Source organism: Sinohyriopsis cumingii, chromosome 9 (genome assembly GCF_028554795.1).
Source record: "Sinohyriopsis cumingii isolate HCF-2022 chromosome 9, ASM2855479v2, whole genome shotgun sequence".
NCBI lineage: Eukaryota > Metazoa > Mollusca > Bivalvia > Unionida > Unionidae > Sinohyriopsis > Sinohyriopsis cumingii.
The window spans coordinates 38,873,822-38,888,217 of NC_142969.1; the positions used below are offsets into that span (position 1 = coordinate 38,873,822).

The 14,396-nt window shown below is 36.0% G+C and overlaps 1 protein-coding gene across 1 annotated transcript in view; it reads left to right on the top strand.

The window, feature by feature from the left end:
* LOC149791590 (xanthine dehydrogenase/oxidase-like) overlaps positions 1–14,396 on the top strand; it is a 123,971-nt gene that overhangs the window by 65,209 nt on the left and 44,366 nt on the right. The window contains exons 20-23 of the mRNA XM_089970144.1: positions 3,024–3,093; positions 4,568–4,655; positions 7,627–7,713; positions 11,867–12,058. Coding sequence (XP_089826270.1) covers positions 3,024–3,093; positions 4,568–4,655; positions 7,627–7,713; positions 11,867–12,058 — 437 coding nt within the window. The remainder of the gene's footprint in view (positions 1–3,023; positions 3,094–4,567; positions 4,656–7,626; positions 7,714–11,866; positions 12,059–14,396) is intronic.

A 14,396-nucleotide genomic window follows, 5' to 3' on the forward strand; every position in this document is an offset into this window, starting at 1 on the left:
TTACATTGAGTTCTAAAAGATATGTCACTCAGTTGTCCTATTCATTGATATCTTAAAGATCTATGACTCAGTAGTCCTTTACATTTATATATAAAAGATATGTGACTCTGTAGTCCTTTACACAAGACCTGAAAGATCTATGACTCAGTAGTCCTTTACATTGAGATCTAAAAGATATGTAACTCATTCATTCTTTACATTGAGTTCTAAAAGATGTCACTCAGTTGTCCTTTTCATTGATATCTTAAAGATCTATGACTCAGTAGTCCTTTACATTTATATATAAAAGATATGTGACTCTGTAGTCCTTTACACAAGACCTGAAAGGTCTATGACTCAGTAGTCCTTTACATTGAGATCTAAAAGATATGTAACTCATTCATTCTTTACATTGAGTTCTAAAAGATATGTCACTCAGTTGTCCTTTTCATTGATATCTAAAAGATCTATGACTCAGTAGTCCTTTACATTTATGTATAAAAGATATGTGACTCTGTAGTCCTTTACACGAGACCTGAAAGGTCTATGACTCAGTAGTCCTTTACATTGAGATCTAAAAGATCAGTGACTCAGTAGTCCTTTACATGGAGATTTAAAAGATGTGACTCTGTAGTACTTTATGTTGAGATCTAAAAGATCTCTGACTCAGTAATCCCTTACTTTGAGATCTAAAAGATCTGTGACTCAGTAGTCCTTTTCATTGAGATCTGAAAGATATGTGACTCCCTACTCCTTTACATTGAGATCTAAAACATAAGTGACTCAGTAGTCCTTTACATTTATGTCTAAAAGATAAGTGACTCAGTAGTCCTTTACATTTATATCTAAAATATATGTGACTCTGTAGTCCTTTGCATTGAGATCCAAAAGATATGTGACTCCATAGTCCTTTACATTGAGATCTAACAGATATGTGACTCAGTAGTCCTTTTCATTGAGATCTAAAAGATATGTGACTCCATACTCCTTTACATTGAGATCTAAAAGATAAGTGACCTGGTAGTCCTTTACATTTATATCTAAAAGATATGTGACTCAATAGTCCTTTACACTGTGACCTGAAAGAAGCAATAATTCACTCAGTAGTCCTTCACATTGAGATCTAAAAGATCAGTGACTCAGTAGTCCTTTACATTGAGATCTAAAAGATCTATGACTCATTAGTCTTTTACATTGAGATCTAAAAGATCTGTCACTCAGTACTCCTTTTCATTGAGATCTAAAAGATCTGTGTGTCATTAGTCCTTTTATTGGGATCTAAAAGATCTATGACTCAGTAATCCTTTACTTTGAGATCTAAAAGATATGTGACTCAGTAGTCCTTTTCATTGAGATCCAAAAGATATGTGACTCCATAGTCCTTTACATTGAGATCTAAAAGATATGTGACTCTGTAGTCCTTTGCATTGAGATCTAAAAGACCAGTGACTCTGTAGTCCTTTAAATTTATATCTAAAATATATGTGACTCAGTACTCCTTTACATTGTGATCTAAAAGTATTAATATTTCTATCTTACTCATATTAAGTTTAGATATTATTATTAGACTGACATACAGAGTAAGTAATACATGGTCTATGGCTTCTTATTTCCTCTAATTTTGCAAACACTTTCAAAATCCATAACAATATTTTTAGGGGACTTTAATTTTCTTAATCATATACCTTACATTTTTTTGCTGTTATAGAACTTTAAATTTAGAGGACAGTGGGAGCTTAGATGGATTCCTCCAAGGCTGTGGCATGCTATCTACTTTTCTTTACTTAACAGTTTGTGATTATATTAACAGGCAATTTTCTATGTTTAGCTCTTTTGACCTATTGTGATGTGATGTGATTTGGATTTTTAACGTAGCTTTAACAATTTTTCAGTCATATTGCTACGATGTCTGCATCGTGGCAGTTTATAGTGATGTTTAGCACTGAGGCATCATGCCGCAGACATGATGACCCACCCAGTCACATTATCCTGACACCAGGCCAACCAGTCCTAACACTAACCTCATAATGCTGAGCGCCAAGCAAGGCAGCTGTTAGTACCATTTTTGTAAGTCTTTGGTATGACTTGGCGGGGGATCAAACTCACAACCTCGTGCATGCAAGGCGGATGCTCTAACCACTAGGCCACCGGAGCAGTTTTGACCTATTATCTTTAAAACAAAATGTTATGCTATGCCAAGGGAGAAAACTGGAATCCTAATTCAAGAAGAATTGGTTAGACTCAGAGAGGTTACCTTCCATGATATGGTTTGACAGCTTCTGTGTTGTATCTCAAGCAAACTTAATTTCAGTTGAAGATACTCATAAGGAGTAATTGCTTAAATATTTTCTCTCACACGGCTTAATATTTCTCTGTTAGAAGGCAAGGCTTATTTGCTTATTATAATGAAAAATGGAAGATAATTATCAATATTTTACAAGTTATGTCTTTGATCCTAAAATCTATACTCACTTATAAAATGAATCCATTCACAGATAAGATACACCCTAATATGTTGGCAGTTTAGACTCTGACTTGTTTGTTCTACTGATTACTGCTAAAAAAAAACTACATAAACCCAGATTTACCTGCACATTATGCAACAGCAGATTTAGGTCTATGCAGTTTGACTTGACTTTTACATGAGTATATATGGTATGTAATTTTCCATGGCAACAGAAATCTCCAAGCCATCAGTATTTGTAATATTTCCCCAAAAAATTCAAGTTCAACTGAAAATTATAATAATATTTTTACACAATTATTATTTATATACCCCCAAAAAATAGTTAATAAAATGTGCAGGAAAAATTAGAGACTATACACTGATATATTGTTACTGCCACGAGTAAGATTATGTAACAGGCATTTAATGATTAATGACTTAACTAACAACAAAAACAAAGGATAATCTCTACAGTATTTTTCATTTTAACATGAATAAGTAATTGCAAGTCAAAAATATTTATAAATGCGTCAACATAAATAGATAGACAAAAAAGCTGTCAGCTAACTGTCAACTAATTTTCAAAAACTCCTTCTAGGTGGTGCTTTTGGAGGGAAGGCACAACGGCATATGCTTGTTCTTGCTCCAGCAGCTGTGGCAGCTTACAAGTGAGTACAAGTTTAAGGAGGAGCATCAATTTTTAAGAAGGGGCACTCCTTTGGGGTTTAGGGAGGTGTCTAAATCTATTTTTAAGAAGGGGCACTTCATTGGGGTTTATGGAATGCCTAAATTTATATTTAAGAAGGGGCTCTCCTTTGGGGATTAGGAGGGTGCCCAAATTTATTTTTAATAATAGGCACTTATTTGAAGTCCAGAAGAAGGGGTTGACCTTGGAGGATGCTCTTGAGAGTAATTAAGGGAATCAATAGTTGCCCCAGCAGACTGGGTCTGGTACTCTTGAACGTGTTGTGATTGCCAGTTAGAAAAGCTGTAGCAATTAATGTATTACAATGTCAGTCACACTATAACTTATACTGATATGTATTGACTGCCAACCAATACAGTGCCAAGGTGTGAGACATGATCAGATGTATAGAAGTACTAGAAGTTTGTCACATATTCAGGTCTAATGTCTGTCACCTTTCTGATTACTATATATAATGCATACTGAAATTGTCATAACTTGAGGGTTTTTCAAAAATATTACATGAAAGGTTTAGTGTGCACTAAATAGTTAACACTAATTGCATAAGCTAGGTGAGAACATAAAATACCCTGATTTTATATGGTGTGACAAGCTAATTGGTAGGCATGGTCATCTCTAATATGATTGGTCAGTTCTCAAATTTCTTGCATAATATGCCTATCAATGTTTATTGTAGCTTCATATTTTTTCATGAGGTATCAGTTTGCATGGATTTTGCAGTTGTTCCAATTAACCATGAATTCAAAGACCCGAAAAAAAATAATCCACATGATCAATAAGCCCCATCGCTCCATTTTCTAACTTAAACATACCTAGCAACTAACAAAGCTTAGCTATGTCATAAATCAACTTCATTGCTATAATTTAATATTATTTTTACATTGTGCTTATTTTTGCAACCTTTTGGAAAAAAAATTAGTTATAATTTTTTAATATTTTCATGCACATTTATGTATTTAGTGTCCGATAGATGCTGACTCAGCTCACTGCCTTAAATGAATATATGAGATCAATTAGGATTGAGAGAAAGAAGAAAGTATGAAGTACTTGAGTACTAGTATTATTGAAAACTAAAAAGATGGATAATGAAATGATCAAGGATAATTAGATGTAATCCTTTATTCACATGAATCCTCTATTGTGAACTTACTATTTTCTTTGCAGTTCTCTGTGATTTAAGATTTGCCCACAGTTGTATCCACCAGAATGAATAATCTACGTAACCATTTTACCCAGTTATGATCAGGGAGGTAGCACATAAATTGTGCTTCCCCCAATTTTTATTTTAAAGTTTATGAAGGAAAAAGTTGATTTTTATCCATATTGATGAAATTTTTAATGTAGAATAACTAAAAATTATTTATATTTAATTTTTATTTTTAAATTGCCTGAAATTTTTTTAAATTTTTTTTTCTAAATTTCTGTTATCCTTTTAGAACAAAACAACCAGTGAGGTGCATTTTATCTAGAGAAGAAGATATGCAGGTGTCTGGGAAACGAAATCCATGTCTTGGAAGATACAAGGTATGATCCTAAATATGCAAAACAATTATCCCTGTGCTTTTCCAAGATGGATTGTAATGATTGTGCCCATCCATGTGTATGTGTGGGTGTGTGTGCACATGCATGCATGTGTGTTCTCACATGGCTTTTGCACAGTTTAAGATGGATATGTCAGACTTTATGAATTGATTGGGGGTTGTCTGTAGATGTACACAGTAGTTATTAAAGTTTGCTTTGAGGTTTTGGATCAGGATTTTGTTTTATATGTGTTATATAGGTTTCAGGATTTATTTGAATTTTGGGATGGGGACTTTTGTGTACAAGTGTAACATAGGTTTTAGGATTCAGTTGAGTTTTGGGATGAGGATTTTTGTGTGCAAGTATAACATGCATTTTAGGATTCAGTTGAGTTTTGGGATGGGGACTTTTGTGTGCATGTGTAACATAGGTTTTAGAATTCAGTTGAGTTTTGGGATGAGGACTTTTGTGTGCATGTGTAACATGCATTTTAGGATTCAATTGAGTTTTGGGATGAGGACTTTTGTGTGCATGTGTAACATAGGTTTTAGGATTCAGTTGAGTTTTGGGATGAGGACTTTTGTGTGCATGTGTGACATAGGTTTTAGGATTCAGTTGAGTTTTGGGATGAGGACTTTTGTGTGCATGTGTAACATAGGTTTTAGGATTCATTTGAGTTTTGGGATGAGGACTTTTGTGTGCATGTGTAACATAGGTTTTAGGATTCATTTGAGTTTTGGGATGAGGACTTTTTTGTGCATGTGTAACATAGGTTTTAGGATTCAGTTGAGTTTTGGGATGAGGACTTGTGTGTGCTTATATGTAATATTGGTTTCAAGATTCAGTTGAGTTGTGGGATATGTGTGCATGTGTATAATATAGTTTGTGGGATAACCAAGAAAAGTGTGGCTTAATCCTGCTTTGCTTCAGACACCTAATCTCATATAGTATCTCTTATTCAGACTTCACATTTAGAATAATTTTATTAACAATCTATGTTGGATAAAAAATATTTTATAACTTAGTTACATTAACGGACACTTTGACCTCAATTACAACCAGCTTACTCTTGCATATTGGGTAGCTCGAGAGATCAGAAGCCAGAGGTTTTCTAGTAGTGTAGATAAAAAGTGTTTTTTGCAATTAAGGACTTGTACATATGATGTGTAAAATGTTATTCTTTTATGAAAACTTGATTGTTGCATATTTATTCATTTATAATTTTTATGACACTCTCAAGTAAACATGCCTTGAGTCTAAAGCATTTATACCCCAAATAATCTGACCAATTCTAAAGGGACATAACTTATATCACTCCACAGATAATGTGTGGATTGGTTTATCTTTCCCGTCATGGCATTTTCTAATTGTGATAGACAAATGGAAACTGGATTAACAACACTAGATTTTATTTAGGGATCTGCAGGAACACATGGGAGCCCATTGATTGCATGTACACACCCATTAGCCAGAAAGACATGTAAGCCCAGTGTTTGTATTTATATACCCTGTAACCTGCAAGAATGGAAGCCCACTTTGTTTATGTACATGCTTTGTAACCAGCAGTGTATGTGAGTCCAGTGTTTGTGTGTACATACCCTTTAAACAGCAAGACATGCGAGACCAGTGTCTGTGTGTACATGCTCTGTAACCAGCAAAACATGGAAGCCCAGTGTTTGTACATAGACAGTAACCAGCAAAACATGGAAGCCCAGTGTTTGTACATAGACAGTAACCAGCAAAACATGGAAGCCCAGTGTTTGTACATAGACAGTAACCAGCAAAACATGGAAGCCCAGTGTTTGTACATACACAGTAACCAGCAAAACATGGAAGCCACTGTTTATTTGTGCATGCCATGTAACCAGCAAGACATGGTAGCCCAGTGCTTGTATGTAACCAGCAAGACATGGAAGCCCAGTGCTTGTATGTAACCAGCAAGACATGGAAGCCCAGTGTTTGTACATAGACAGTAACCAGCAAGACATGGAAGCCCAGTGTTTATTTGTGCATGCCATGTAACCAGCAAGACATGGAAGCCCAGTGTTTATTTGTGCATGCCATGTAACCAGCAAGACATGGTAGCCCAGTGTTTATTTGTGCATGCCATGTAACCAGCAAGACATGGAAGCCCAGTGTTTATTTGTGCATGCCATGTAACCAGCAAGACATGGTAGCCCAGTGTTTATTTGTGCATGCCATGTAACCAGCAAGACATGGTAGCCCAGTGCTTGTACATACACAGTAAACAGCAAAACATGGAAGCCACTGTTTATTTGTGCATGCCATGTAACCAGCAAGACATGGTAGCCCAGTGCTTGTATGTAACCAGCAAGACAATGGAGCCCAGTGTTTGTACATACACAGTAACCAGCAAGACATGGAAGCCCAGTGTTTGTATGTAACCAGCAAGACATGGGAGCCCAGTGTTTGTATGTAACCAGCAAGACATGGGAGCCCAATGTTTATATGTACATAACATATGAACAGAAAGACATTGGAGTCCAGTGTTTTTGTGTAAACATCCAGTAACCAGAAACACATGGGAGTACAGTGTTTGTGTGTACATACCCTATGATCAGCAAGTATTGCTCAGTAATTATTTTTCATGTTTTATTGCAAGTTACACTAGTTATAAACTGACTCCTATATTAAAATGCAACTGATTTTACATTGGGGCTGTTTGTCTTCTTTATGAATCCAATCAGAAAGAACGATTAAGATTTAGAGGGAGTCTGGCTTCTTTGTTGAGTCAGATTTCATAAATGATTGGAATAGTTACTATTGGAAATGTAATATTATATACAATATGCAATTACCAATTGACAGTTTTGCTCTATGGATTAATGTCTTATCCAGACAAATACAAACCATATTATTTCCAATTTATCAGGGTTTTTTTAAAAAAGACAGGTGAGGTCAAGTAATGTCATATCCAAACAACTACAAACCATAATATATTTCCATTTTTCAGGTTGGCTTTGAAAAGACAGGAAAGGTCAAGGCTATTGAGGCACAGCTGTATATGAACGGAGGAAACACTTTGGATGAGTCAAAAAATGTATGTATATTTTTAATCTAGACCAGTACGGGTACATTCACATTGTACTAGATTCATTACACTAGTATTAATTGACTAACTCCAGCTGTTTGCCACCAGTGATTATATACTTTTAATGAAATTTTTGGGTTGCTATCAATTTTTGTATTTTAAATTTTGTGAAAAATTATATCTTTTTTGTATCTTATTTTGTGATTTGTGGAAGGGGACTTATTGTTTCCTTATTGTCTTTACAGAAAGATCATTGTCCACTGGACCTTTAAAATAGTGGTTTGAGGCAACCAAAAATGCCAAAAAATGGTGAATTAACAGTATTTGATATTCCACTGTGTTTTCAACCAATCAGATTGTTGTCTGTGCATTTGTATTAATTATTATGTAACTGTAACTGGAGTGTTGACTGTTAACTTTGTTATACCATTGTGCAGAATTTAAATTTGATAATGCAGCCTTGATCGTTTTTACTTTTTAATAAGACTATACAACGTGAAATCTTTATAACAGTAAAACTTTGCTAAACTTTTGATATAAATCCATATTTTCCGGTGGTCTTAGGCAGCTGAGTGATGTTAGGCACTTGCCTTTATTGATCACTCAATCTCACATTTGACCACATTGGTTGAAGTCTCAGCTCAATCAGTGTGGGTATGTGAGAAAGCTTGCCATAAGCTTTCCATGGGTCAGCGGTTCTTCCTGGGTGATCCCGGGTTCTTCCTCCACTAAATGTACTGGCTGCATTGTATGACGTATCGTGTGCTGAATAATGGTGTTACACCTCATTCTATCCCATCTCATCCTGTTCCACCCCTTTCTATCCGATCTCATCCTGTTACACCCCTTTCTGTCCCATCTTATCCAGTTCCACCCCTTTCTGTCCCATCCCATCCAGTTCCACCATTTTCTGTTCCATCCAATCAAGTTCCGTTCATTTATGTCTCATCCCATCACCGAACTTAAAAGGAAAACTTGAAGCCTAGAGACAATGCTGTGTTAATGGTTGCACGTGATTATGTTTGCTCTAAGACACTGTTATGGTAATTATATTTTACATTCAAAATTTATGTTTATCCTGGTTATGTCCCTTTTTGTATCTATGGAAATGGCATATAGTGTTACCCATCCTATCCATCCAGTTAAACCATTTTCTGTTCCATCCCATCCAGTTCCATCCCTACCCCATCCCATCCTGTTTCACCCCTTTCTATCCCATCTCATCCTGTTCCACCCCTTTCTGTCCCATCTCATCCAGTCCCCACCCCTTTCTGTCCCATCTCATCCAGTTCCACCTCTTTCTGTACCATTCCATCCAGTTCCACCATTTTCTGTTCCATCCAATCCAGTACCATTCCTTTCTGTCTCCTCCCATCCAGTCCCACCCCTATCTGTCCCATTCCATTTTGTTCCACCCCTTTCTATCCCACCTCATCCTGTTCCACCCCTTTCTGTCTAATCTCATCATGTTCCACCCCTTTCTATCACAGCTCATCCTGTTCTGCTCCTTTCTGTCCCATCTCATCCAGTTCCATCCTTTCCGTCTCATCCCATCCAGTTCCACCCCTATCTGTCCCATTCCATCCTGTTCCACCCCTTTCTATCTCATCTTATCCTGTTCCACACCTTTCTGTCCCATCTCATCCTGTTCCACCCCTTTCTGTCCCATCTCATCCAGTTCCACCCCTTTCTGTCCCATCTCATCCAGTTCCACCCCTTTGTGTCCCTTCTCATCCAGTTCCACCCCTTCCTGTCCTATTTCATCCATTTCCACCTGATTATGGCCCATCCCTTCCAGTTCCACCTCATTCTGTCTCATCCCATCCTGTTCCACCCTTTTCTATCCCATCTCATCCAGCTCCACTTCTTTCTCTCCCATCTCATCCTGTTCCATCCCTTTCTGTCCCATCCCATCCAGTACCACCCCATTCTGTCCCATCCCATCCTGTTCCACCCCAATCTGTCCCATCTCATCCTGTTCTATTTATTGCAACTTAATGGTAATTACATGTTGCACTTGAATACGAGTTTACTCTGTTTATTCCCCCTATCTTACCTATGGGGATGGCATATACTATTACCCATTTCTGTCAATCCTGGGGAGCCCCGACTGGCCGAGTGGTCTAAAGCACTCACCGTTACGGATTCCTGCCATCTCACCTCTATCGGCATAGGTTCAAATCTCGGATTTGGCCAGTGTGGGTATGTGAGAAAGCTTGCCAGTAGCTTCTCATGGATGGGTCATTCTTTCTGGGGTTTTCCTGAGTTCTTCCTCCACCATTAATACTGGCCACCATGTATAGCCTATCTTGTGCTGAAAAATGGTGTTAAACCCGACAACAATAACAACAACAACTGTCAATCCTGACCCATTCCATTCTGTCCCATCCCATCTTGTCCCATCCCATCTTGTCCCATCTCATCCTATCCCATCCCATCATATCCCATCGATTGCTGCTTTTGGTGATTACATGTCACATTTAAATATGAGTTTATCCTGGTTATATCCCCTGTCATATCTATGGAGATGCTATTTAGTGTTACCCATGGCTGTCCATCCTGTCCCATCCCATCTTGTCCCATCCCATCCCATCCTATCCCAACTTACGTAGGTTTGGATATGTTAACCTTCTATACCTTCCATGTGTTTTCACAGTGGGTATTTTCTTTTGAGTTCTGTTTAAATTTCCTATTTCCAAAAGCAGTTCTTTAGATATCTTTTATAATGCAGGTTGTTATACAAATCATTTTCTTTTAGATATAGCAACTTACATGAAGCAATTAGCCAAGTTCATGTGGGTTTGTGAGAAAGTTTGCCAGTAGCTTCATTGAGTTGGTGGTTCTTCCTCCACCAAATTTACTGGCTGCCATAAATAGCCTATAATTTGCTGAAAAAATGGTATTAAACCAAACAATAACATCAGGCAATTAAACATTTCAAACATATGTACAGTGAAGCCTACCAAAGCAGCCACCTAAACACATGTACAGTGAAGCCTACCAAAAGAGCCATCAGTATGCATATGTACAGTGAAGTCTACTATAGCAGTCATCTATATGCATATGTAGTGAAGCCTACCATAGCAGCCATCTTTACATATGTACAATGAAGCCTACCATAGCAGCCACCTTTACATATGTACAATGAAGCCTACCATAGCAGCCATCTTTACATATGTCCAGTGAAACCTACCAAAAGAGCCATCGATATGTAATATTCATTGAAGTCTACCATAGCAGCCACCTTTACATATGTACAATGAAGCCTACCATAGCAGCCATCTTTACATATGTACAATGAAGCCTACCATAGCAGCCACCTTTACATATGTACAATGAAGCCTACCATAGCAGCCATCTTTACATATGTCCAGTGAAACCTAACAAAAGAGCCATCTATATGTAATATTTATTGAAGTCTACCATAGCAGCCACCTTTACATATGTACAATGAAGCCTACCATAGCAGCCATCTTTACATATGTTCAATGAAGCCTACCATAGCAGCCATCTTTACATATGTACAATGAAGCCTACCATAGCAGCCATCTTTACATATGTACAATGAAGCCTACCATAGCAGCCACCTTTACATATGTACAATGAAGCCTACCATAGCAGCCATCTTTACATATGTACAATGAAGCCTACCATAGCAGCCATCTTTACATATGTACAATGAAGCCTACCATAGCAGCCACCTTTACATATGTACAATGAAGCCTACCATAGCAGCCACCTTTACATATGTACAGTGAAGCCTACCAAAAGAGCCATCTATATGTAATATTCATTGAAGTCTACTATAGCAACCAACGTAATGCATATGTACAGTGAAGCCTACCATAACAGCCATCTTTACATATGTACAGTGAAGTCTACTATAGCAGCCATCTCCATATCAAGGATACCTGTTCAGAAGTCCCTTCACTTATTCACATATTGCTCCTATATGGTAAATGACATGTTGACAGAGTTTTGTGTTCCCTTTTAATGTTCCATATAATCAGCTTTCATTGTATTTTAGAATCAGTGAGAATATACATTGTACTTGCTGGTTTAACAAAAACTATTGCAGATGATTGTGATATTGAACAATTTCCACTGATGAAGCTTTACATGTATAGCTAATGGGTTTCTTTTATAATATTGACTGTTTCAGGTGATGATAGTGTGCATTTTGGGATTTGAAGGAGGATACAAAATACCCAACTTAAAGCTCACAGGCCATGTCTGCAAGACCAATATCCCTTCAAACTGTGCATTCCGAGGTTTTGGAAACCCCCAGGCAGGAGTAATTATGGAGGACATTATGTTCCAAATCGCCAATGCACTGGGAAAACCTCAGGATGAGGTACTTAGTGTTGAAAATGCATGGCTCATTGTTAATTTATTAGACCACTTGCTTTGTTAAACAAATTATCTCAGGCTCTTCTTGCCCATACCATATTGGTTCCAGAATGAAAAGAAATGTCAGCAAAACTTACTGGTACATAATTAAATTAATAATGGTCGTATCTTAATGTAAGATTAGTTCTGTCAGCAAAATTATATTTTATTATGAAATTTAACTTTAAAAACTGAAATTATGATCTAATTGATTGGAAATTATTGTAATATAAACTTGTTCCAGTCACAAAACAAAAGCCATAGCTGTTGCTAATACAATCTGCATACTTCTTACATAGGATATGTCATAAAATCTTCTTCCACATCAAAATCGAGCCACCTGTCCTCTTCTTTCTATTTTGACTGAAACTCTCTTTGACACTGGTTCCTTCATATCCTCCCTGTTTGCAGCTTCTCAACCTATCCCCTTTTTTCCCAGCCATAAATTTTATTGTGCTTTGATGAAGTCCATGCATTAACATCTTTTGACATTTCACATGTGTCTGATAGCAGTCTTTCATTGGTTGTACATAATACCCTATAGTAAGACTTATAGAACATTTAACAGACAGGAAATAATTAAAATACTTGACAGGAGAGTAATTAAAATATTTGACAGACAGGAAATTATTAAAATATTTATGTGACAGACAGGAAATAATTAAAATATTTGACAGCAAGAAATAAAACATTTGACAGACAGGAAATAATTAAAACATTTGACAGTAAATAATTAGAACATTTGACAGACAGGAAATAATTAAACTATTTGACAGCAGAAAATAAAACATTTGACAGGAAATAATTAAAACAATTGACAGTAAATAATTAGAACATTTGACAGACAGGAAATAATTAAAATATTTGACAGGCAGGAAATAATTAAAACATTTGACAGACAAGAAATAATTAAAATATTTGACAGGAAATAATTAAAACATTTGACAGATAGGAAAAAATTTAAACATTTGCAAATAAATATGGAAAATCATTTTTAAAATCATAAGTTTAAATAGATTAATGTTGTATTGCAAGAGATGCTTGATATAACCTTAGTTTGACATGCAGTCAATAGATCATGGTATTTTTGGTTACATGTATTTACATATTGACTGGACTTCACTTGAATTGGATATTTCTGCAAACATCTTGTAATTATTACAGGTTGTACAAGGACAAAATGGTGTGGGATAAAACTGAACTGCATCATTTGATTTACAGTTTCTACAGACATATTTTTTTATTGCTTGTCAGTTACACCCAAAAATGATTTACCTTGCCAGATCTTTTAGCTTACTTCAGGCAGTCAGGCACTCTTGAATGCCAAAGTCTAAAAATGAAAGTATTTGACTTTCTCCCCCTTACAGAAACTTTAAAGATAACCTGGAGACTGTGATACAACTATCTTCGTTTATGTGTAAGCAAGTGTTATGAACTGTAACTCAGACTGTTTCAGATAGAGGTCAGGTATTGGGATTTTAGTAGTCTGTGGATGTGTGTGGCAGTGACACTTTAGCCATTTTGGGAATTTATCTGGTTTTTAACATTTCGGACAAAATAATTGTGGCAAGATAGATATACATAGCTAGGAAACCTTGCATAAGTGTTGATTTCAAATTATTTTTGTAAAATAATAAATATACCAATTTGTGACATTTTTTGTTCCAACCATTTTGGTACTGTTTCAGGTTTTTAACATTTTCAACAAAATAATTGTGGCAAGATATACATTGCTTGGGAACCTTGCATAAGTGTTGATTTCAATTTATGATTTCAGATTATTTTTGTAAAATAATAAATATACCAATTTGTGACATTTTTTGTTCCAACCATTTTGTATGTGTTTCAGGTTTTTAACATTTTTGACAAAATAATTGTAGCAAGATATACATTGCTAGGGAACCTTGCATAAGTGTTGATTTCAGTTTACGATTTCAGATTATTTTTGTAAAATTATAAAATTACCAATTTGCTGTACAATAAAACTGCAGAATAGTGAAGTGAAATGTAAATTCATCTTTATATTTTACAGGATGAAGTCATAAAGCTTTAAAGTTGATTACATGCAGCATGCATGGCTGTATTAAAGTTGACTCTGTTCTTGCATCTGTAATATGTGTGCAGTGTGTGTAATTGTTTGTAAGGTATGTGTAATGTGTGAGTGTAATGTGTGTAATTGTTTGAAAGGTAAGTGTAATGTGTGAGTGTAATGTGTGTGCAATGTGTGTAATTGTTTGTAAGGCATGTGTAATGTGTGAGTAATGTATCTGTAATGTGTGTAATTGTTTGTAAGGTATATGTAA